This window comes from Lycorma delicatula, chromosome 4, assembly GCF_047948215.1.
Source record: "Lycorma delicatula isolate Av1 chromosome 4, ASM4794821v1, whole genome shotgun sequence".
Taxonomy (NCBI): Eukaryota; Metazoa; Arthropoda; class Insecta; order Hemiptera; family Fulgoridae; genus Lycorma; species Lycorma delicatula.
In genome coordinates, this window is record NC_134458.1 from 108489166 (window position 1) to 108513575 (window position 24410).

Consider the following 24410-nt stretch of genomic DNA (forward strand, 5'->3'; position numbering starts at 1 on the left):
GTTTTCTTTCCATAAATGTTAGAAATCCAAAGCAGGTCGCTTTTATAATTATAGTTTATTTAATTTTTTTTTTAAAATTTGATTATTACTTAATTAAATGCCTGTTTTGTAACTACTTTGTTATCTTTTAAATATCTATCATTATAATTCTTAAAGCTACCAGAAATAACGTAAATTGGAATCACAGTAGAGTATGATAAAGTAGTTTTTTAAAATAGCTATTTTTCTCATTAGCACGGTTACTAATGAAAGGTTGCACATATATAGCTAAAAATATTTTGAAATAAGTGAAACATTTATCATATTTTATATTTGCTTTGTTTTATGAAACAATCATTTTGTGAACTTTTGTTGTAATGTTTCTCTCATAAACTCTATACAAAACGATTATGATTGTGTACAGATGTGACTTTGTTCAAATTTGTTATTAATTATTGCAGTTTATAATATTAGTTTTTAATTGTAAGTATATTTAATTGTACTCTGTTTTCATAATTTTTTATGTAATGTTTATGATAACAGTAATAGTAATTTTTCATTAATAACAAAAAATTTAATGTTTTTAGGTATAACAGGGACTACTATTAAGTTAGATGCAAATGGTGATTCAGAGGGTAACTACACAGTTCTTGCACTGAAACCTAATAATTATTCAATGAATAATTTTTCGTGTAGTTATTATATGATACCAGTTGGGCAGTTCCAGCAAGGAGAGCAACCTGTGAGTAACTGAGTTGGTATGACTACATGATTTTATTGTTATATTTAGATTCTTTAATTATCATTTTTATTATTGTTGTATATATTTATATATGTATATATACATTCAGAGTACTGTATTTCTTTTTAAGAAAGAAATATTTGAAGAAAAAACTCATAAAATAAGTATAACTGAACTTTGAATTAGGAGCATAGCTCATAATGATGTCAGTATAAAATTTTTCAATGAACTGTCAGTTTTTATATGTTTTTTGTAAATGGATTTATTTTTTTAGTATGAGATTGATTAGATTTTTGCATCCATTATAGAATTGCTGGAATGAATGTAGAAGGAATATTTACTTAAAGAAAAAAATAATCTTCTGATTGTGATGCAAATACAGTACAGTCATTTTAATCTAAATTTTAATAAACCAAGTTTCCAATAATATGAGCACAGCTAGAAATCAGAATAAAACTAAATCAGTCGAAAAAAAAATTTCTTATTACAGTATTGTAACTAGTTATAAATGTGTGTTATAACAAACACATAATGTATTACACTTTCTTTTTTTTTAAGTTATAAAAACAATATATAGATTACAGTAAGAGAAAGAAATGCTACTCATATTCTATGAATGACTCATAATGTGTATCAGGAGGCTACGTAGAAAATGTGAGCAGTTGAAGTACTGTAAAGGATAATTATACATCACAAAGCAGTAAACTGGCATGAAGAAACTTTAGAATAACTATGATAAAATTAATTTTTAAAACGAAACTTTGTAGAGTAGGTAAAAGTGGGCATTGTAATTTTTTTTTTGCTGATTAGAAGCAAGTATCATTGTTTTGATATGCACCAAATCATTTGTACTATAGATGAATTAGTATCTGTTGGCAGGAAATGATACTTGCTACTTGATTCTTCAAAAAAATTATTAATTTTTTTAAAGTTAAATTCAGGCTGTAAACCTCTGTACACGTGAAAATATTCTTTTTGTGCTACTGTATTAATTGATAGATGCTATAGTGTTATAGAAATGTTTTTTCTTATATTTTAATTAGTAAAATCTGTATAAAAAACATTTTATCATTGTTTTTTCCTTTTTTGAATTTGAATAGATTTCTAAAATTTTAAATATTGTGTTGTATCAAGTTAGTATAATAGTTTTTTTTATACTATAATTAACTTTTTTATTTATTATGCCTGAGTGTATAATTATTGTGATATATAATTTGATAAAATTAAAAATATGATGATAATTTTTTAATCATTTTTCTTAATTTGATAAAATAATTCTCTATCTTTCCATTTGATTTTAGACTACTTGTGATTTCAGTATAAGTATGGTTTGTTATGGATAACTGGTGATGCAGTTAGCAAAAATTAACTCACAGTGCAATATTTGTTATTATAGTACAATTTCTTGGTTTAACCATTATTAGTTACTAGTAATTTTTTATTAATCTGAGATGTCCTTGTTCACATTAATTTGAATTAGCAAGACTACTGTAGCTCACTTGTTAATAAATTATCACATAATGTTTAACTTATGTGTTTGAATTGAATATAATATTCACACAGTATTAGTTAAATGTAGGAGTCATCCAAAAATTGTATAATTGTCTGAGGAAAAGGGGATTAGGATTCCATTACATTTGTTTTAAGATGGGCAGACTGTGGACTTGTATCATGCGAGCAATAATGATAATAATTACAGTATTATTATGCCAGTAAACATTTATTGATTCTGCCACAAACTTATATTTTCTCCAGTTTGTTATAAAACCTTTTCATTTTGTACTTCGAAACCCCCTTAATTTTTAAGACTTTGGTAACATCAGATTTCAAGAGCCTCTGTTTTTTTTTTAACTTCCTTTCTTTTCTACTGTTTAGTTCTGCCTTTTTTGTTAATCCCTGGTGCCTACTCAGTTGGTGTAGTAGTTAGCCAGACAACTTTTAGATCAGTCTGTTTTTGGTTTTGGATCTTAGCAGTGTCCATAGCTTTTTCATTTATCACTTATTACATTTTATCTTCTTCATTAAAATATATATAAAAGCATACTTTAGAATATAATATAAAAAATTTTTTAAAAGCGTTGTTTTATTGCTAAAATAACAATTTCAAGTATTTTATTTTATTTTTTTGGATTGGTACTTTCATCTCAAATTTTTATTGTAGGACATTGATAGGTCATTTTATATATATATTATATATATATAAACCAAACTGATCCACCTAAGTATAGAAATATACATTAATAAGATGACATTTACCTTATTTTTCATATTTAAAAAAAAACATTTTCATGGAAACCCACATCGCCAGTTGTAATTTATTTTAACTGTTTATTATATCAAATTACATTTTACACTCAAATACATTCAAATATATCAAGGTAAATATAACGTTTTTTTATTTTAAAAATCAAAAATAAATAAAGCTTTTTTAAAATATAAATTATAGAAATAAAAAATTAAAAACTCAATATATAAGATATGAGATCAAATTTGGTAAAAATTAAAGTAAATAAATAACTAGGATAAAATACACCATGTAGCGTGTCCAGCCAGTGTTACAGTACTGTGTATGTTTGAATTAAATTAAATTGAATTATACATTATCATTATATGAAAAAGTGCTGCCATCTACTGCAGCCTTTATAATTGTGTCATTTTCATATTCTGTTTGTAGGTTGATCAATCTGAATTTCCTTTTATATATATATATATATTATATATATATACACAGACACACATGCATACAGTGTGTGTCACAAAGTTCTCCCAGGACTTTCATAACTTATTCTACTTTTGAAAATAATGGAAAAACTATGTATAAACTTATCTTATAAAATGTTTTGTTTGCGAGTTACGACTAATGAAAGATTTCGCTCGGATTTCAGCTAACCTGGTGAAATGAGGTCATACTGAAATTTTTATAACATTAATTAAGGGATAGAATTTGTGATCTCTTATGGTTATTGACCTGAAAAACCAAATAAAATAGGTCTCAGAACAGTATCTGCAGTGAGTTTTGAGAAATGTGGGGTGAAAACAATAAATTGGGGTATAAAACCTGTTTTTTATGTTTTAACGTAAAATAGCTTTGTTGTGTGTAATAAACGCTTAAATCTTTTAAACAAAACTTGTACAGAATTTAATTTTGAAAAAAATTTGTTAAGATAAGTTGAATAAAACAAAGAAATGTTAGAAAAATTTGAATTTTATTTAGAAACAGTACACTGGACCAAAGCGCATTGTACATACCAGTTCATAGTAAATGTTCAAAAATGAGTCCGCCATTTTCAACACATTTCTTGGCATTCTGTACTGATTTTGCTGCTCTTTTTAGTTCTTCAAAGCTGTCCTTAAGTTGCTCAGTCGCATGCAAAAAGTGGTCAATTAATTCCTCATGAGAATGTATTTTTGTATACAGTATTTTTCATTCATCCCCAGCTGTAAAAATCTAAAGGTGTTAGATAAGGCAATCTGGTTGGCCAAGAATATGGACCTTCATGACTGATCAATTTCTCAGGTAAATGATGATTTAAGTGACTGTAAATGGCACAAGAGAAATCGAGAGGTGTGCTATACTTAGCATCTCAGCACTAGATAAACATCTTCAAACAGCTGTGGCAATTTTTCTTGAAGAAAGTGCAAGTAGACCTCAGCATTTAAGCAGCCAGGTAAAATGAACAGTCCAAACAGCTGATTGTGACGAAAACTGCACGATAATTGACTCTAATTCGGTGTTGAAAATTACCTTCCAGTGTTTCTTGAGGATTTGCTTCTGCCCATGTATGCTCATTGTATAAGTTGTTGGCTCCATCTACAGTGAAATTTGCCTCATTGGTAAACAAAACCTATGTTGATTTATATTCTACCAGTTGCAGAACTCCAAAGAGAAGTGGACAATGTCCTGGGTATAGATGTTGAACTGGCTGTTTATGATAAGAATAATCCTTGTTTTGTTTAAACGTCCTCCAAACTATGAATGTGATACTCCAATCCACTTAGAAAAATGTGTATTGGTGCCTGGACTGCACTGAACTACATTGATAATAATTTCATCAATGACAGTGTTGTATTGGACAGATTGTTTATAGCTGTTATGAATGCTAAGTAGTGAACCTGTTACCTGAAGATTGCAAAAAGTTACGCTAATTGCTTTGGGATCTGGAATCCTGGGATTTGGAAAATGTATTTCATATTCTACTGTAGCAGCTATAGCATTTTTCATATTCTACTGCAGCAGCTGTAGCATTACCATTAAACACACCCACAATTAATACCATATCGGCGTATTCCTCTGTTGTAAATAGGTGCAGCATTACTTCAATGACAAACCAATCACGTTCAAACAAAAATTCACACAAAACTTTTGCTAATAACAGCACAGTTCACAGTACACGATATACTTAATGCACCTTACAGAATGATTTAAACACTAATGCAAGATTGCACATTGTTGATCAGCTGTTATTATTTTATTGCCATCTTTAAAATAATAATTTTTCAAATAATTTATTATATTTCTGTAATTAATAAAAAAATTATTATCTAAGTAATTTCTATTTATTTGTTTTAATTTTACAATTGCTGTGTAATTTCCAATTTTTTAATCTTTTATCAGTAAATTTTGCTTTTAAAAATTTTTCACATCAAAAGAAAATTTGATTTTTGCTTACATTAAATAAGTACTTTTCTGAAAAACATAGTATGTTCTGTTTCTAAATTAAATTCAAGTTTTTCTAACTTTTCTTTGTTTTATTCAAATTATCTTACACCAATTTGTTCAGAATTAAATTCTCTACAAGTTTTCTTTAAATTTTTTATAAGTTTATTACCCATTTAACCAATATATTGTATCTCAAACATAAAATCAGGATTTTTTTACCCCAATTTATTGGTTTTCACCTCACATTCCTCAAAAACTACTCCATATACAGTTCTGAGACTGTATTTTTATTTTATTCAATATTTCAGATCAATAACCACAAGAAATCACTAATTTTGCATTTTAATTAACAGTTAAAAATTTCATTATGACTTCATCTTACTCTGGTAGCTGAAATACAAGCAAAATCTTTCACTAGCCATAACTTGCAAACAAAGCATTTTAGGACAGTGTTTATATGAACTTTTTCTATTATTTTTACGAGTATAATAGGTTGAAAGTTCCAGAACTTGGTGATATAACCTGTATATATATTTTTTCCTATAGGTAAATTAAGTGAAATTTTTCAGTTTAGGTATTTATATAATTTTATTTCTCGTAATTTTTTTTTTTTTTTTTATTTTATGTTGAAAAATATTACTTTATAAATTCTATAATATATTAACTACTATTAATGCAGCTATATTTTAATTTACTTTTAGGTGTACAGGTTAAATACTCCAAGTTCAGGATTAGATTGGCCTGGAAAAGATAAACCTGAAGATGAACCTAGTTGTGGTTTTTTAAATGAATTGTGTCCAAAAGATAGTAGTCAACAAGGTAGCATAATAGTTGCCAGTGTCCTCGGACTTCTTCTGTTCTGTACTTCAGTCATTACGCTTAGCATATACCGGAAATGGAAGATAGAACAGGAAATTGAAGGACTTCTTTGGAAAATTGATCTATCTGATTTAATAGGATTTCATGGAAATGAAAATATTGTTGCTTCCCCTAGTAAGGTATCAATACAGTTTTATTAGTTGTTATGTCTGTTTTTATATTTTATTAATTAAATAAAAATTTTTTCTTAATTTTAAAGTTGTTTCATTGATTAAATTTCTTATTTATCAAACTAGAGCTTTTTGGATTATATTTAACTGCTGTGAATATTGTCATGAAATGCACTCTTTTCAAAAAATTTTAAATAAAAGTTTTACCAAAAAAAATGTTACATGGAAATAAAATCTTTGAAGGTGTGTGGTTGAAAAATCAAGATTTCCACTTAATAAGGTTATTTTCTTTTGTAGGTTTAAGCAGAGGCTTTTGTATGCCTCATGTATCACTTAACACATGCAAAACTTGTTCAGTAGTAGTAGTAGTAGTAGTAGTAGTAGTAGTAGTAGCAGCTGATAATGCAATCATTGATTCTAAAAATTATGTGTGTAGTTTATGATAATGCTTTGCTTTATATTTATTCAGTTATAGACAAAGTCAACAGAGCTATTAAAGATTTACGTAGAAAATTTTAGGTTAACTGTTTACATCCACAGCTGTTAACTTTGTTTTGCTATGTATGGAGTGAATTCAAAAATCTTTTTTCATGCTGAGACAGACATACCCAATGTTGTCACTACAGTTAGAGCTTGCATTATTATCGTGATAACTGAAGAACCTACTCTATATATGACATATGAGACACTAAAGTCAGCCATCAAATGTTGCAACAGATATCATTGTGAAATTAATTGGAATCTATTAGCTCTTACTACCATGGGTGTGATAAAGACATCAAAACAAAATTATTGAATTTTTTTAGCTAAATATTTGTTAATTTTAGCCACTTCATTGGCTATTCCATGTCATCCAAGTCTAGTTTAGGCTTTTTTCAGGTAACATTGGGCTAAATCTCATCAGCATTCTTCTTCTATAGCGGGTGAATTTCTTTAAAAAATTATCATCTAGTTTTTTCTGCAGACATTAACTTCAAAAGAACCCATTTTTGTAATTATTACTACAAATCAAAAGAGCTGTTGGTTTTGTCCATGATTTTTGTTAATGTGTGTCACAGCTACCAGATTAGCATAGATTACAGAAAAATGATAATATTCGTTTTGACTTTTTTCTTTAAATATGTTTTTTCCATTTAATTTTTGTTTGTTTAGTAAAGTATTTTTCAAATTTTTATTTGATATTAATTTAAAATATTTGTTTGTGTAATGCTTTAGGTAAGTTTAATGAGTGCTACATCGTATGAATCACGTTGTGGAGCTCAAGTATTTGCATTAACAGGACAGTATCGTGGTGTAATGGTTAGAATTAAAGAATTAAAATTTTCAAAGAAAAAAGATATTGCTCGTAATGTTATGAAAGAAATGAGATTATTACGTGAATTTCGTCATGATAATGTTAATACATTTATTGGTGCTGTTGTGGAACCGATGCGAGTTCTCATTGTTACTGATTACTGTGCTAAGGGTAGTTTATATGTAAGTATTATGATATTATGATATAATATTATATTTTCTTATTTTCTATTATGTTATAAAATATATATATATATAGTTTGCAAATTTATATATTTAAATAAAAACATAGAAAAAATTATACATATATTTGATAAATGAACATTCAGATATGTAAAATAAATAACAATATTTTTTTATGTATAAGAAGCAGTTAAAATTGTGCTTATGCATCATTTAAAAATAATAAAAAAAGTAACCTTTATATTACGGTTACTTTTATATAATAATATAATAGAGCATCTTACTTTCAGTAAACATAAATTATTATTAAACATACTATTAAACTTATAAACCACTAAACTCAGTTTGAAAGGGAAACATTATTTGATATAATTCACAAAACTGATAAGCTGCACCAAAGAACAATTTAATGTTTTTATACATTTAGGATTTTCCTGTACTCCCAGATACCATTACTTTCATCGTTAAATTAACAATAATTGAGAAAATTTCAATTTTCAAAAAAAAAAATTAATCCTGTTTGTAGGGGCAGTTCAAAAACTACTTGATGTCAAAGAAATTTAAAAACTTTGCCTCTCTCGACTGTTGAGTTCACCAAGCTCCTAAATTAACAAAAATCATTGTACTCTGATATCAAACTATTCTTAAATAAATAGTGTTCTGAATCTGGGGGCCAGTAAAATATTCAGTACTGAATATACTGTTTACTCCCAATTATTCCTAGGTTCAAATAGTCATTTAAAGACTCCATTATTGTGGAAGAGGAGGTCTCAGCCCACCTTAGCTTTCAGGTTAATTTCAATAATTTTAACAATTTGGTTGGCCTTGCAATTAATAATAATACTTTAAAAAATTAGTTACTATTGCAAACTATAACTACCCATATGAAATAAAACTTGTGTAGGTATTCCTCATGATGTGGTCTTTTGTATCATCAATTTTACAAAAAAAAAAGGCTGATGTAAACAAGTCCATCTCTATCCCACTCTGTGCTGTTTTTATCAGTTAATATGTCATTCATGATTGTATGCCAATTTTTTATGAAACTTTTTGGAAATTAATCATAATTGAAATGTGCATTTTATCTTTCAACATGAATTATTTATGAGGTAGCATACTACCACTTAAATTAAAAAAAAAGAAAAACGTTATCATTAATTATGTATTTAAAAAACTATTGAAACTGTAGAAACAAAGCACAAATTTTTCAGTAACAGTTGTGAAAATATTGTTTGAAATTTAAAATAGGTTCTGCCTCCCATGGTTATTAGAATATTTTTTTCAAGAGTACTCTTTTGTTTCTTCTAATTTGTTTTACAGAAAATATCAAATGGAAAAAAATTAAGGACAAAAAGGGATTTTAGAGTAAACGTTTTTCATTGTTATATAATTACTCCTGCTCCTCAAAATAAAAGTTAACAAACTTTTTTTTTAATTTGATATTATCAGTTCTTTTTATAACAAAAGTATTTGCTGCTCAGTGAGTAGATAATGACATGTGACTACCACTTGGGTGTTCCTTCTAGTTTAGTTAAAGAAAACAATTCAGATTATTAAAGATTTAGTTTCTGTGTTTTCTTTTTATTAAAAATTTGTTGGTTTATTTTTCAGGATATTGTGGAAAATGAAGATATTAAACTTGATAAAATGTTTATAGCATCACTTGTACATGATCTTATTAAGGTAAGTATTCTAAATATTATTGCTTTAATGTAGTTTTGGTTTATTTACTTTTCACTTGAAAAAATTCTGACATTAAAAATCTATGTTGTCTTGTTTTTAATCCACCTGTAAACTGCAGTATAACTCCAACTATGCTAATCTCCTCTTATACCCGTAGATCAAAGATATAATTGCAGTTTCTTTTTTTTTTCAAAGTTGTATCTATGATATATCAAAGGATATCATAGGATTATATCAAAGGAAAATCATGTTATATTGCCAATAGTCATTGCATACCAATAATTTAACCCTGCCAGTGTTAATGAGTAGTGATGTACTCACTGGCAGAATTTGTGGCTAAGACAACATTTCTACACAATGTATTTCCTGCCATCTATTTTCATGCATCATAAAACTGAAAAAAAAAATTGTGTGTAAGATTTAACATATTTTGTTCTGAACACAAAGTTTCATAACAAAATATATTTTCAGACTACAGAGACTAGACACTTTAATCTAAAGTATCAGACATCATTTGTTGGGCATGTAGTCTGTCAGTCACTGGTAATATAATAATATGTGTGTGTAATTTATTTTATCATCTAAAAATAAAAGTTATTAATTAAATCGTAGACCGATGTAAAATTCAATCAATTATTAAAAAATTAATTTTATATATATTTAAAAATGATGAGTGAGCAGTGAAATGAAAACAAGAAGTTTATAATATATTTATGTAAATTATCAACTTTTTTCTTTTTTTTTGTGCACTGATTTATATTTTTATTGTGGTTTTTCAGGGTATGATATTCCTTCATAGCTCATTATTATGTTGTCATGGGAATCTTAAATCATCAAATTGTGTTGTTACTAGTCGTTGGGTCTTGCAAGTCACAGATTTTGGTCTACATGAGTTGAGGCATTGTGCTGAAAATGATAGTATTGGGGAACATCAGTATTATAGAAGTATGGTTGTTACTTTATATTGTTTTAAAAATGAGTTGAAAATTTGATGTTTATGAAAAAGAAATTTTTGTCGTTGATCATTTTAAAGTACTTACTGCTTTATGCAGTTAATGTGCAATTATTTAAAACTACATCATTTACTGAGCAAGCTAGGGCTCTTAAAATTAATAAGTGCCCTCATTTTGATTTCTTATTAACAAGTTGCATTTCACTTTTTCTAAATGTTTAGTAATTACATTTAAAAAAAAAAATTTAATTACACAATTTTTGTTAATAAACTGAACAGGGTTAACAAAAGATCTGATTTAGGAGTTATCTGTGATTCCGGTTTTGAATGAGATTTCTTAGTATATTTTTACTATCGTAAAAAAAAATTGTGTGGTTTATGCTTTGACAATATGTAAGAATTTTTCTTAATAATACCAGCACAATAAAGTTAATATTCTTCCCACCTGTGAGCTCTAAATTTACACTTACTTCAAATCTGAAACCTTTAATTATGATTCTTATTAATTTGATTGAAATGCATAGTAATAAGAATTGTTGTTGGAAAAGTTAACAATTAATAATACTAAGGGAGAAGTTGATGATCCAGAGATTTTGGGGAAAGTTGAGTTGTATGTTCATTAATATTTGAGCAGGTTTCAAGCTCTCTTTTACATTTCTCATTGTTAGAAAAATTATGCTTTTGATTCATCAATTAATTCAATGAAATGACCTACATTAGGGTTTCATCATTACTGAATCTTGGCTATTTTGGGTACATCCATGTGTCAAATGGTTAATATTTTAGATGAAATTGCTCACTTTTATATAGGCCTGATAAATTGTACATTAGGAAAACAGTATTTTTTTTAGGTTACTTTTTACATTTTGGTGTTATGTTTATTGTTTTCTTTTCTCATTTAGATATTTTTTAATTTCTTATGTTCATTTCTACCATTTTTCTGTGAGTAGGTACAAAAGATTTTAGTGGGTTTTCATGCCAGGTTGTCCATCCTGATCCCAACTTGCTAGATGGGAATGGAATATGAAAGTGATAATTTACTAGTTCTTTGTTATTATTTTTAATACGTACATGTTTTCATACAATTTCTTTTTTCATCTATTTTGTAAAGATAAATGAAATTGATAGATAAATATGAGAGTCATTCAGTAATTAAAGACACAAACAGCTATGGAGATGAAACAGGTGGTAAGACAGTTATGATACTTTCAGAACAGGAAGTTGGTAACCATGTGATGACTTTTGATCAGTTGTTTGAGTAAAATTGTTTTCTTTATAACATCAAAATTTCATTTTAAAGTAGTGAGTCCTCTAAAAGTTTATAAATTAGTTGAACAGCGTGCAGTGTTCTGTGTTTTGCTTTCAGAAAGTGAAAAACTGATTAAAATTTACTCATATATGATCAAACAATATGGACAAAGTTACAAGAACCGCAAACATTTTTACAAGTGGGTAGAGAAATTTAAAGGCAGTCAAACTTCAATGATTGACAAGTGCTGTTCTGGATCTCAACTGAATTTTCAATTGTAGCGCTTGAAACTCACATAGACTGTTATCCAAGAAGATTGATGGATACAGTTGAGTTTATGACTGAAAAATTATATGTAAGTTTTGCTACAGTTTTATTGTCATAACATTATTGTCAACAAGCTCATGTACCATAAAACATGGCCTGATGGGTTCCAAAGAGTTAACAGATCATCATAAGGAGATAAGACTTTGCATGTGCACAGAGCTGAAACAATGGTATCAATTGGAAAATGATATTTTTTTGCATGGTATTTTAACCTGTAATGAGACATGGATTTTACCATTATGAACTAGAATCAAAAATCATAGCATGGTATGGAAGGACAAAAGTTGACTTGTCAAGAAGGAATTCTGAACCCAACCATCAGCAGAAAAATCATGATGACAGTTGTTTGGGATCAAAAGGCCTGGTTTTTGTACATTTTCTAGAACATCAGTGAACAATAAACAGTCCATATTACTGTGTATGCTTTTCAACAAGGTGACACCAGCAGTATTGAAAAAAACATCTTTGATCTCAGTGTAAAGGCATCATTCTGCTTCATGATAACCTCCAGCCTCGCACAGCTCAGGTAACTTGAGAAACCATCAGCAGATTGCATTGGGAGGTACTGTCTCAGCCCCATACGGAACTGACTTTTGGCCCCATCAAATTTCCATTTGTTTATTCGACTAAAGAGGCGTTATGTGATAAGAAGTTTAATTGCAATGATGAAATCACAGAAAATGTGCTAAATTGGCTCTGACATCAAGACAATGATTTCTTTGCACCAGGCATAAATAAAGTGATTCAGAGGTGGAACAAGTATATTAATTTTGGTGGAGATTATGTTGAAAAGTGAGAAAATGTCTCATTTACTAAATAAACAGTTTTAGCTCCAAAGCAACTTGTGATTTTAATTATTGAATGACCCTCATATTGTTGTCTTTTAATTATATCTCTATGTATAAATCAGAATGTGTGAATATGTGTTTGTATTGATTTTTGCTTAAAACTCATGAACTAGTGGGCTGATCTAAATAATTCTTTTACCAATGTTTTTATTGAAATTTGAAGATTGAGAATTGGTTTTTAATTTATCCATTTAGTTCCTCTAAAACTAAAACTTTTAATAAAACTTAAACAGAAAGCATGCTGCAGTTTACATTGTAAATTTCAGAGGTGTTTTATTTTTATGTTATTGAATTCCACACAAAACTAAAACAAAATGATTTTTAAATTTATTTTATTTCAATTTATGCCCATTATCTCAATTTATGACCTTTTATTTAGTATGAGATTATGCATGAAGGCTGTAACCTGTATAAATGAAACATTAAGAGAGAACTTATTTCTTCATTCTTCATTGCTATGTAATTATACATAGTAATTCACATATGTCTGTTGTTACACATCTTAACAATACCTGATATTTATTTATTTGAAATTTGTACCAGTGAAATATTATTGCACTAGGAAAAGGTGTTGGTAAATTTTTGATATTACTAATGTATAATGAACTTTTTAAACAAGAAAAAAAAAACAATTAGTACTAAAAAATTAAATCAATCCCATTTTGGTAAAACATTTCTTAATTTATATGCTCATGATGTTTTTTTAATTTTGTTATAATTTTGCTGTTGAAAATTATTAGTAGTAAAATTATCTACAATGTGGCTGAAATTTTTAAGATGAAGGAAGGCCCCCTCCTTCATCTTATGAGGAGGACAGTGTTTTGTAATTTATAGAATGATTTTTTTTTAATTTTTTTTATTTCAGATGGTAAGAATCATAGCAAACAAAAAATTTTAATTAATATTTGTATGAAATATTTTTTTTGAGTTTTAGCTGAGTTTGCTGAGTAATAAATAGAATTTGATTGTTAGGATAAATGCTAGGTAGTTCCACTTGTATACAGATAATTAAAATTGCCTACCATGATTGGACTTTGATCTATTGTTGAAGATTCAAATAAACAATAATTAAATTTTAACAAACAGCAAGTTAGATTGTTTTTATTACTTATATAATTAAACATTTTAAAAAAGTTTATTTACAATTGTTTATTTTGAATATTAGGTTTGTTGTGGAAGGCACCAGAATTGTTAAGAGACCCTCATGCTCCAATATGTGGTACCCCAAAGGCTGATGTTTATGCATTTGCAATAATAATGCATGAAATTATTGGTAGGAGAGGGCCATTTGGTGCTTGTGGTATTGATGAACCCAAAGGTTTGTTGACTTTTTATTATAATTTTATGCTTTTAGTATCTTTTTTGATGAATTACTGCAGAATGTATTGATTTTAAATTTGAAATGATGTTGCTTAAAAAATAGACCATAGCCCAAGTGCCTAGCTCATTGGTATCCTAGATATGTAATGTAATTAAAAATAAGTATGACTTTCTAATTAATTTATGACATTTAGATTTATATAGATTACAGTATATTGTAGGCATTAAATTGGCTTCTTCAAACATATCAGAGAAAAATGTTTCATATATTCTACTCTGTGACCGTATCAAATTTCATCCATATAAAATACATTTTTTTTTATTGATGAATTAATTCATCACAGAACCTTACAGAGAAGCTTTTTGATGAGAATATGGAAATGGAGATTTGTGGCATCTGAAAATGCCACGGCTGATTGGGATTTGAACCCGCCACCTCTGAATGAAAGGCCAAGATGCTTCCACTCCATGGAGATCGGCAATTTGTTCATAAAGTTTTAGATATTGTTTTTTTTACTATAATCCTGTACTTGGGTTAATCAAATTCTGAATACAAATACTGAATTAAATGGACTTGTGTTGGATGAGGGATATTTTTATGTTGATGATAGAAAACAAGATTTTCATTATTGGAATGATGAAAATCCAAGGCAAGTGCATGGAAACTGCTACATAGTGCCAAAGTTACTGTGTGGTGTTATATATTTTCATTTGAAATTACTGATCCATACTTTTTTAAAGAAGATGGTCACACAGTAACTGTTATTTCTGAGTGATACCGAGAGGTACTTATTGCGGTAGAGATGCTAATGAAATTCATGGTGAAATATAGTTTCAGCACGATGTTGCCATGCCCATACTGCTCAAGAAACAATGAATGTTCTGAGAGAATTGCTTCCTGGACTATTTTTCCCATTTTAAAGATATAGATTGGCTGCATAGATCTCCATGTGTAACTACTGCAGATTGCATCCTTTAGAAGTGCCTGAAATCTAAAGTGTTTGTAAATAAGTTGTGTACCACTGAGGATTTGCAAAAATAAGATCGTTCAAGATATTAGATGAATTGATAATGTGTTATTAAGAAGAGGAGTTGAGAAGAGTTTCAGAGAGATCAGTTAAAAAACAAACAGCTTTTAAAAAGTAATGAAATGTAATAAATTGCAAATAACTATTGTACTTAACAGTGCTTTGTTTATATTACATCTAATTGCATGATGAAATCACTTTGAAAACCATCACATTCCACAGCTGCATCATTTACTTTATAATTGGCTGCAGTATACTTTATAATTTATATTATTTGAATAATTACTTCTTTACCTAATCAGCAAGTATATGTTATTATGACTGCCTGAAATGGCACTTCCCATAAAAGTATAACTGTATGAAATAACAAACAATACATGGAATTATATATATTATTACATCAACCAATCATTCTAGTATTTTTTATATTAATTATTAAAAGATGTAAAGTGAAAATTAGTATTTTGTCATTTATTTTACTAATTATGATGGAAAAAATGTAATATATTTACAACATGGATTATTTATATTTAGCTTTAATATTTGCTGTGTATTTAAATTTAACTCGAACAAAAGTCGGCATTAATAATTTAGAAAAGAAACATCTATCTATTCTTTAAAATGCCTACCTTAAAATAGTATTTATATTGTTTACAAATAGTGTACCAGAAATACAGTTAATAGTAATAGTATATTGTTAGTCATAAAAAAACATATTGAAAGTAGATAAAAAAATCTCTTGTGAACACCACAATGACTTCCTTGTACACCTATTAAATTATATACACAGATTTTTTTTAAATGTACATAAAATTTTATTTCATTAATAACTTCAGATATTTTTTCATTTTTTAAAAATTGTTTTTATTGATTTATTGTAAAAACAATTTTACAATCAGAGGTTAATAAATCAGTATATTTAAATAAAAAAAAAAAAGTTAATAAAAATATAATTAAGTCCAAGATTTTTTTGTTTTCTTTTTAGCTAATTGAGTTGAACTAAAGTGCCTTCCTCTTGTAAGATCCAAATATTTCATTATTTAAAATTTTATTTGGCTATAACTCTGGAACCAATGAAAATAAGTACCACTTATGATATATCGTTGAAAAGCTCTCAATGAGGGCTTATTACTGTAGTTAAGAAAAAGTCCAAAATCTAAATTTTTTGATTTTGGTCTTTTTTGAACACTTTTGGCTGTGATTTGAACCTGGGACCTATGGATGTAAGGCCTAGATGCTACCACTCCACCACAGAAATCAGCAAAGTTAATGAAAATTGGAAAAATATTGACAGTAATGAGCCAGTATGTTATTCTTTAGCTACTATGTTGACAAAGAAATATTAGAGGATCCAGTTCAAGAAAACAAAGACATTGGCAGTGATGAAACTGAAAATAAACCTGAACCAACTAATGTCCCTTCAGTTTGAGAAGCCAAAATAAAAGCACCTAGAAGCAAAACAAATCATAAATTTACTGAAAGTGTTTCAACTTAATATAACAAAAAAATCATATTTTACAAAAATAAATTCTTCAGATCTTTTAAAAAAAAGTTTATGTCATGTTTCTAGAGACTAAAAACTTTAATCGCTCAGTTCTTTTGTCGTTTAAATTTAGATTGTTATTTAATAGATTTAAAAAAATGTTTTTATCATTTAAGTAATTCACAAATTGAATCCTGGTCAGGCATGGCATTTTCACATGCTACTTGTCATTCATCTCATCCTCTGAAGCATTACCTAATGGTGATCTCAGAGGTTAAATAAATAAAAGAAAAGAAAAAAAGTAATTTACATGTTGGCTGCTGTGAAATGTGCCAGCGTTACCATTCCACACATGCTGCGTTGGTGTCTCTCACTGTTATTTGAACATCTAGCACTACAATCTACTTCGGGGTGCACTAAAGGCTTTCTAATAGTGTCTATGGCATTCATATAATAACAAGATATAATTGTAAGCTAGTGCCATCTGTTTATGAATTCATTAACTATTATTATATGCTTCAGAATTCATACAATAGTTAGACTTAAGTGGATGTGTATAACGTGTTTTCAATAAGTTATTTTAGTGTTGTTTTATATGGTTTATTTATTTTAATTAATGTGTACTTTATCAAAATAATTTACTAGTTAGTGTGACTAGAATTTGTGTTATTACAAACAATTTTTGTTAAATTTCTTGAAGAAATTCACGTTTTTGAACTAAAGTATTCTTAAGTTAAAACAGTATTATTTTATTGTTCCACTTTATTTTTTAATATAACTGTTTGTTTTTATAAATCAATTTTATTACATAACTTCATCATGGATAATCAGCTTAGTTGTAGTAAAAGACCCTGATGTTCAAGACGTTTCTCAGACATTTCAAGACATTCAAGACATTTCTCTGGTGAAGAAACTTTATCTTTACTTCAAGGTAGTGAAAATGAAAATAGTTTATTTTTATCTGAAACTGAATCTGAAATTGAATTTAGTGATGAAAGTCTATCATCAGAAGTTGCTAATTTAGTTGAAGATGTTACTATGATAATGACTGAAGCAACTTATGCAGAAGCTACCAAAGTAACAGATGATAGACCTAACCAAATGATTACAGAGGAGTGGAAATAAATAAATAATGCCAAACTCCCACTTCATATAAAATCTGTTTGAGATGAAAATTATATGAGGTTTAGTCAAAAAATCGGAATTTTAATTTTTCTCAAAAAATCTTTTATTTCAAAATCATTGTTTATTTTGTCTCTTCAAAGTATTCCTTTTCAGATAAAATACCTTTGTGTCAGTCTTTTCCCAATCTTCGAAGCTCCTCTGGAATGCAATTTCTGGTATGGTGTTTTTTAGCTCCTTCACTGATTCTGTCTTGTCTCTTCCATGTTGGCTACACATCGCCTTTCATGAATCTTTTTGGCTTGGGGAATAGGAAGAACTTACAATGGGTCATTTCCAGAAATTACAGAGGCTGAGGCATCATAATGGTGTTGCTTTTGGCCAAAAATTCATAAACAAGCTGTTGTATATGAAGTGATTGCTGATAGCAGGTGCATTATTGTAGTGCAATTTTCATGAGTTGTTTTGCCACAAATCTTCTTCAGATTGCTTCATACATATGGCATAGAATTTACCGGTAGTAATCTGTATCAACTCTATGATAGTGATTTGGAGATTGCCCATAATCATTTTTTTTCATTTTTTCAACATTATTATTGGTTGTTGATGTGCTGGGATGTCCAGGGTGCTCATCATCTTCATGGCCCTCTTGGAATTATTTGTACCACTTGTAAATGCTTGTTTTATTCATAGATGAATTGCTGAAAGCAACATTCAAATTTATAATGCACTTCCATTTTTAAAGAACAATTTACCAAATTCTTTGTTCCATTTTTTCCACTAGTATAAAATTGCTGACCATACCAAAACTTCTTTTAATAGCCTTTTCAACACTAACCTTTTCAACAATAAACTAATCCAATATGGCTACCAATATAAACATACGTTAAGGACAAGTGTACCAACACAAAAAAAAATTGTGACAATTGGATCTATACAGCCTGGGAATTATAAAAATTCGACCTAATTTTTTTATCAAACCTCATATACACCATGATACTTATCCCCAGAACCCTGAAGATTTAACTATTCTTGAGGTATATAAAAAAATGTTGATGAAATTTTAAAAATAAATCATAGTTATAGGATTAGTAAATGGCATGATACTGATAAAGAGAAATTGTGGAAATTCTCTGCTATAATAACGTACAGTTTGAGTGTCATAAAATATCCAAATATTGAAGATTATTGGAAAACTGGAATTTTTTATAAAGATACTTTGATACCAACTATTATGAGTCAAAACAGATTTTGATCACTTCTGAAATTTATACATTTTGGAGTTGACGCCACTGCTGATAAAACTGATAGACTGAATTTATTCAGTCATGAAATCCTTTATTTTAATAAAGGATTTCATGAACCAGGCACAAGAAAATTTTAGTGCTGAGTATGTACATGATGAGGAAATTGCTGCGAATAAAACAATGATGCTCTTATGTGGTAGATTGTTTTTCAGGCAGTACGTACCTAATAAAGCTAGTAAATATGGTATTAAAATGTTTAAGGTATGTAATCCTTTAGAGTACACTTTGCAGATACTGATATATTCTGGAAAATCTGTTACTAAAACAACTGGTTTGTCAGAAAAATTAGTTCTTGTGAGGCAAATAAATATTTATCCAAAGGAAGAACTATAATAACAGAAATTATTACCCCTCAATGCCACTGGCAAATTCTTTATTAGGAAAAAAATACCCATTTGTTGGGCACAATCAGGAAAACAAGAAAAGATCTTTCACAGCATGTTGTTCAACAGAAGTTATCAAAAGGAGAGGTTATTGGTAAGTAAAATTAAAAAGGCATTGTATCTGGCAAATGAAAAGATAAATTTGATGTTTATTTCTTGCCTACAAAGCACACAGAGACAGACCCCTGGGGAAAAACAAAAAAGGAGAATCAGTTTATTACCCAGCTGCTATTTTCAACTATAATAAAGGTAAGTAGGTCATAGAAATTTCTGATCAAATGACAAGGTATTTCATACCTTTGTGGACAATTTGGTGGTTCCACAAAGTAGCTTTTGAGCTTTTACTAAACACAGCTATTGATCATAGACAAGGACAGTAAATCAACTCAAGTCAATCAAAATGGAACAGATTCTGTAAATGGTCACATTCTTTAATAGAACCCTGAGAAAAAAATATATGATAATCTTTTTTTACCAAAAATGTGACTATAAAAACATCTCAAAACAAAAAACCATTATATTATTATTATTAGAATAAATAACTTTATATGAATATAATAACCACATTGTAAGCAAGATTACTGGCACTACTCATGACATATAAATGGAAAAATGAAATTTTATTTCTTCATTACTCCTATGCTTGAGTGATGCCGGTGAACTCATATATTTTTTTAATATTTAATATGTACTCAGTTTGGTCCACTTCTAGTTGATTAATTATTTATTAGTTACAATATTTTACACATAACTGCTGTGGCGTGGGAGGGCATGATTTTTCTTATACATTTGGCAGCTAACATGTTAAAGTAAGTTCCTTTTTTTTACTTAAACATTTACTGTTCATAAATATTTATTATAATAATGTAGTCTAATTAATGCTGTCTATTACTAAACCTTGGTTTTCATTGCAGACTATTAAATCAAGTATCAGGTCTCATAGTACGAAATTATGGTATATTATTATATCCAATTGTAAAGTAATTTCAGTTATAAAAACATTTTTAAGCCATATACAGTAATTTTTCAGGCTAATAAGAAAACGTAGTTTATTTGATTTCTTGTTTGGATGACCTGTAACATGATTCTCATGTCATGTCATCTTTAGATCTTATACAACTCAAGAGTTTTATATTTAAAGGAGAAGATTCTAGGAAAACTACTACCAGTATGCATTGGAACACTTCTGTACTGCAGTCATTTGTAAGCAGTTACAAATGAATTGAGCAGTTTTCCTTTAAAGAACTGGATTTCTGTAAATGAAATGATGGCCAGTTATTTGGACATGCACCAATGTAGTCTGTGTTAAAGTTATTATAGTGGCAAAATGATGTTGGTGAATATATAAAATATCATAGATTTATATCAATTTTACACTGCTGTACTGTATTGTATTTAGATTCTTGTTAATTGATTATTGATGTTAATTATTGAAATAATGTATGTAAATGAATGGATTTATTTATTTATAAGATATTTGGAACTTAAAATAAAACTTACACATAAATGCACACAACAGATATATATATATATATATATCTGTATATATGTATATGTTTGTATAAATTTTGATATACTTCTTTAATATTGTTATAGAAATTATAAAAATGGTGAAAAAAGTACCTGAAGATGGAGAGTTATTTCGACCAGGAATAGATATCCTTCGAGATTGTGAAGCTGGACAAGAATTTGTGTTATGTGTAATTCAGGATTGTTGGGCGGAAACACCTGAAATGAGGCCAGACTTCACTACTATTAGATCAAGATTGAAAAATATGAAGGATTGCAAGTATGTTTACATATATCTTTACTGTATCATCACTATGTTTTTAAAAAAAGATATTGCAAGTAGCTATTGTTTCATGAAAAAAATTGCCTATAATATGATTCTTATAAGAATTAACCTTTTTTCATTAATTCAGTACAGGAATACTTTAGGGGCTTGTGTTTAACAATAGAAGTTTATAGTGTATAAAAATTTCCAGTTCTTACTGATTTTCACCTGAACTTTTTGGATCAAACCCAGAAATACTATCTCTCTGCAGTGGAATTTAAATTGGGAGGCCATGTTTTAAGAAAAATTTCTAGAAAAATAATTCTAGTTTGGTAGAGATCTTTTCAATCAAGAAAATCACTTGTTAGAAAAGTATACAAACATATGTTTTAAAACAATCATAGAAACACACCATTTCCAATATTTTTCTAGGAAGTCTTTTTAGGTAAAGAGATGTTAAACTGTTTAATTTTTTTTTATTTATTTGTAATTTGGTCTTTTAAGATCTATGATAATGTAGCAAAATAACACACATATTTATGTAGATATAAAACAGATATTATAATTACAAATGTGAATGTATAATACAGCAGAAAATAAAAAGAAAACAGAGAGAGAGAGAGAGAGATATGGAGATAAAGTGAGAAAAAATAAATCAGATCATGAAATAAAGTATCTTGGAAAGGTTGAGAGAAAATCTCAATTTTATTTATTTGTTAAAAGATAAACAAACAATGAAAGTGCAAAGTTGGACTATATCTTTTTTATTTTTTTATGATTAAATTTTTTATATAAGCACAAAGCTTATCTTGTGGGAATGTGAAATGGAAATTTTGTAGCATATGTAGCCTGACAGGATTTGAACTCAGGACCTCTGGATGAAATGCCAAAACGCTACCACTCTGCTGCAAAGACTGGTGGAGTAATGAAGTTCTTTGAACTGGTTCTCATCTGAACAAGTATCCTTGCAATGAACAGATGACCTTGACATAAAATTTTGAGATAGGTAACCGAAATCCTTTTTAAAAACTGTAAACAAAGCAATGAAATAAATCTCCTATGCCAGTTGCAGCCATTTTAAATTCTCAAACAGTGGAGTAATAGATCTTCAAGTCAAGCATAAAAAATATAATGAACATAATTCTACACCCTTAGCAATTGCTTGTTTAATACCTCTCTATTAAACCATTACACACAATATTGCAAGAATCAAGGGTTAGCCTCCTAATAGCAGATGGAAGAAATCTTCTCGCCCAGACTACAGAAACAGTGGAAATATGAATGTAAGTCTGCTTTGAAATCAAAGTGGTAACTCGTTTTGAACACCAGATTAACAAATGGTTTCTTCAAAAGGCTATTAAACACCACTGAATATAATGTTTGGCTGGGTCTGAAAATCCATCTGATTCGGTAAGTGGTTATATCTTAAAATTATATTTCGGGAAATCTGTCTCTTTCACTCTCTCTCACTCTCTCTCTTTCTATTATTGTACCTGAAAATGGTAAAGAGTAGAGGGTGAGTGAAAATGTGTTGGTGTATTTATATATTGCATAGTCAAGTTTGCCATTGCATAGTTTAGCTTCAGAGAAATTAAAATCTCCTAATTTAAAAAAAAAAAAAATTATTATTTTATCACATTGTTACTTTACTAACTAGAAATAGAAAGTTCAGCAGTTAATCTTGTTTATTTGGGACTGATAGTAAAAAAAAAGAATAATACAGTAATTTTCCTTTAATAATCGTTTAGTACAGAATTTATATAATTTTCTACATACACATTTACTCAGAAGTAATAGGATTAAGAATAGAAGTAATAAGATTAAAAGATTAAGAATCTATTACAGTTCATGAGTTTAAGGATAAGACTCTGTAGAGTCCACAGCATTTTTGCAGTCCATATGGTTTTTTTTTTAAGAAAACGTCTTACAGAGTAAGAAGGTTCTCATATTTATCCAATTTTTCAGGGCTCCTTTATCTCTTTAAAGTTGCTGAATTTGAAATCCTCTAGTAGAGCATTGTAGCATCTTGTACATTTTATGATCATAAAGCATTTTTATTATTTGTTTTCTCTAATACCTTTCAAGTTTGATTTACAATTTTAGTGGTTTCTGGAGAGATAGTGAGTAGCTATGATCCTTCTAATATCATATGTATTTATAAAGTTTAATTTAAGCCATATTTGTCTGGTACTTTAATGTTGTTGTTTATCAGATTTGTCAGCACTTAAGTCCAGTTAGAATTTTGATATATTTTAATTGAATTAAAACATTAGGCTTTTTTAATCAAAATACATTTATTATAAATCTGGTTAATTACATTCTAGCAGCAGTATATTTATCAAACTAATTTTTCTTCTTAATGCTCCATATTTAGTACTTTTGCAAAGATTTCTCTGCTTCATCGAATGCTTTATGAAGAAACTAAAATAAAAACAATTAAAATATTAAAAATATGGACAAATATGCTTACAGTCACTGATATGTTCAGTAGATCTCATTTATATAGATCATATCCATATAAACTATATATGTGATATTTTAATATCAGTGACTTTGTGGAGCGAAAGGGTTATATTTTTATTGTTAAAGATGACGGGGGGTGGGGGGGGGGGTTCCGCTGTCCCAGCAGTGGTCTTTTCGTGGAGTAAATGATTTACATATTGAAGGAAAAATTTAAACTTGAATTTCTGTAAGATTTTTTTATTGATATTCTATCCATTAGCCATGAATATAATCAAATTAATTAAAACTTATTTTGACTTATTTACATCTCATAGCTCTGAATACTGACCTTTTAAAATCTGAATTTTAGATGTTAAAATGTGACCACTACGTGATGGCAGACATATAGGAGATAATTTATTATATATATATCAATGTTGCCATATGTCGATGTTGCCAAATAGTGAAAAAAGGGCATCTTTTGACTTTTTTTTAGTTGTAACTTTTGAATTTTTTTGTTTTAAAATGATCCTGAAGGTGTATATGGGCCCCATAAAGTTTGGTTAATATATGTTTAGTATTGTGGCCGCAAAATGGTTACAGACAGGATTGGTATAATTTTTTATATATGTAGATTGAGATGGTA

The 24410-nt window shown here is 28.3% G+C and overlaps 1 protein-coding gene across 1 annotated transcript in view; it reads left to right on the plus strand.

Annotated features, from left to right (window-relative positions):
• The window catches only part of LOC142323730 (receptor-type guanylate cyclase Gyc76C-like), a 142637-nt gene that overhangs the window by 102629 nt on the left and 15598 nt on the right, over nucleotides 1–24410 (plus strand). The window contains exons 9-15 of the mRNA XM_075363890.1: nucleotides 567–721; nucleotides 6083–6379; nucleotides 7586–7846; nucleotides 9458–9529; nucleotides 10309–10474; nucleotides 14071–14223; nucleotides 21145–21337. Of these exons, the coding sequence (XP_075220005.1) occupies nucleotides 567–721; nucleotides 6083–6379; nucleotides 7586–7846; nucleotides 9458–9529; nucleotides 10309–10474; nucleotides 14071–14223; nucleotides 21145–21337 (1297 nt within the window). The remainder of the gene's footprint in view (nucleotides 1–566; nucleotides 722–6082; nucleotides 6380–7585; nucleotides 7847–9457; nucleotides 9530–10308; nucleotides 10475–14070; nucleotides 14224–21144; nucleotides 21338–24410) is intronic.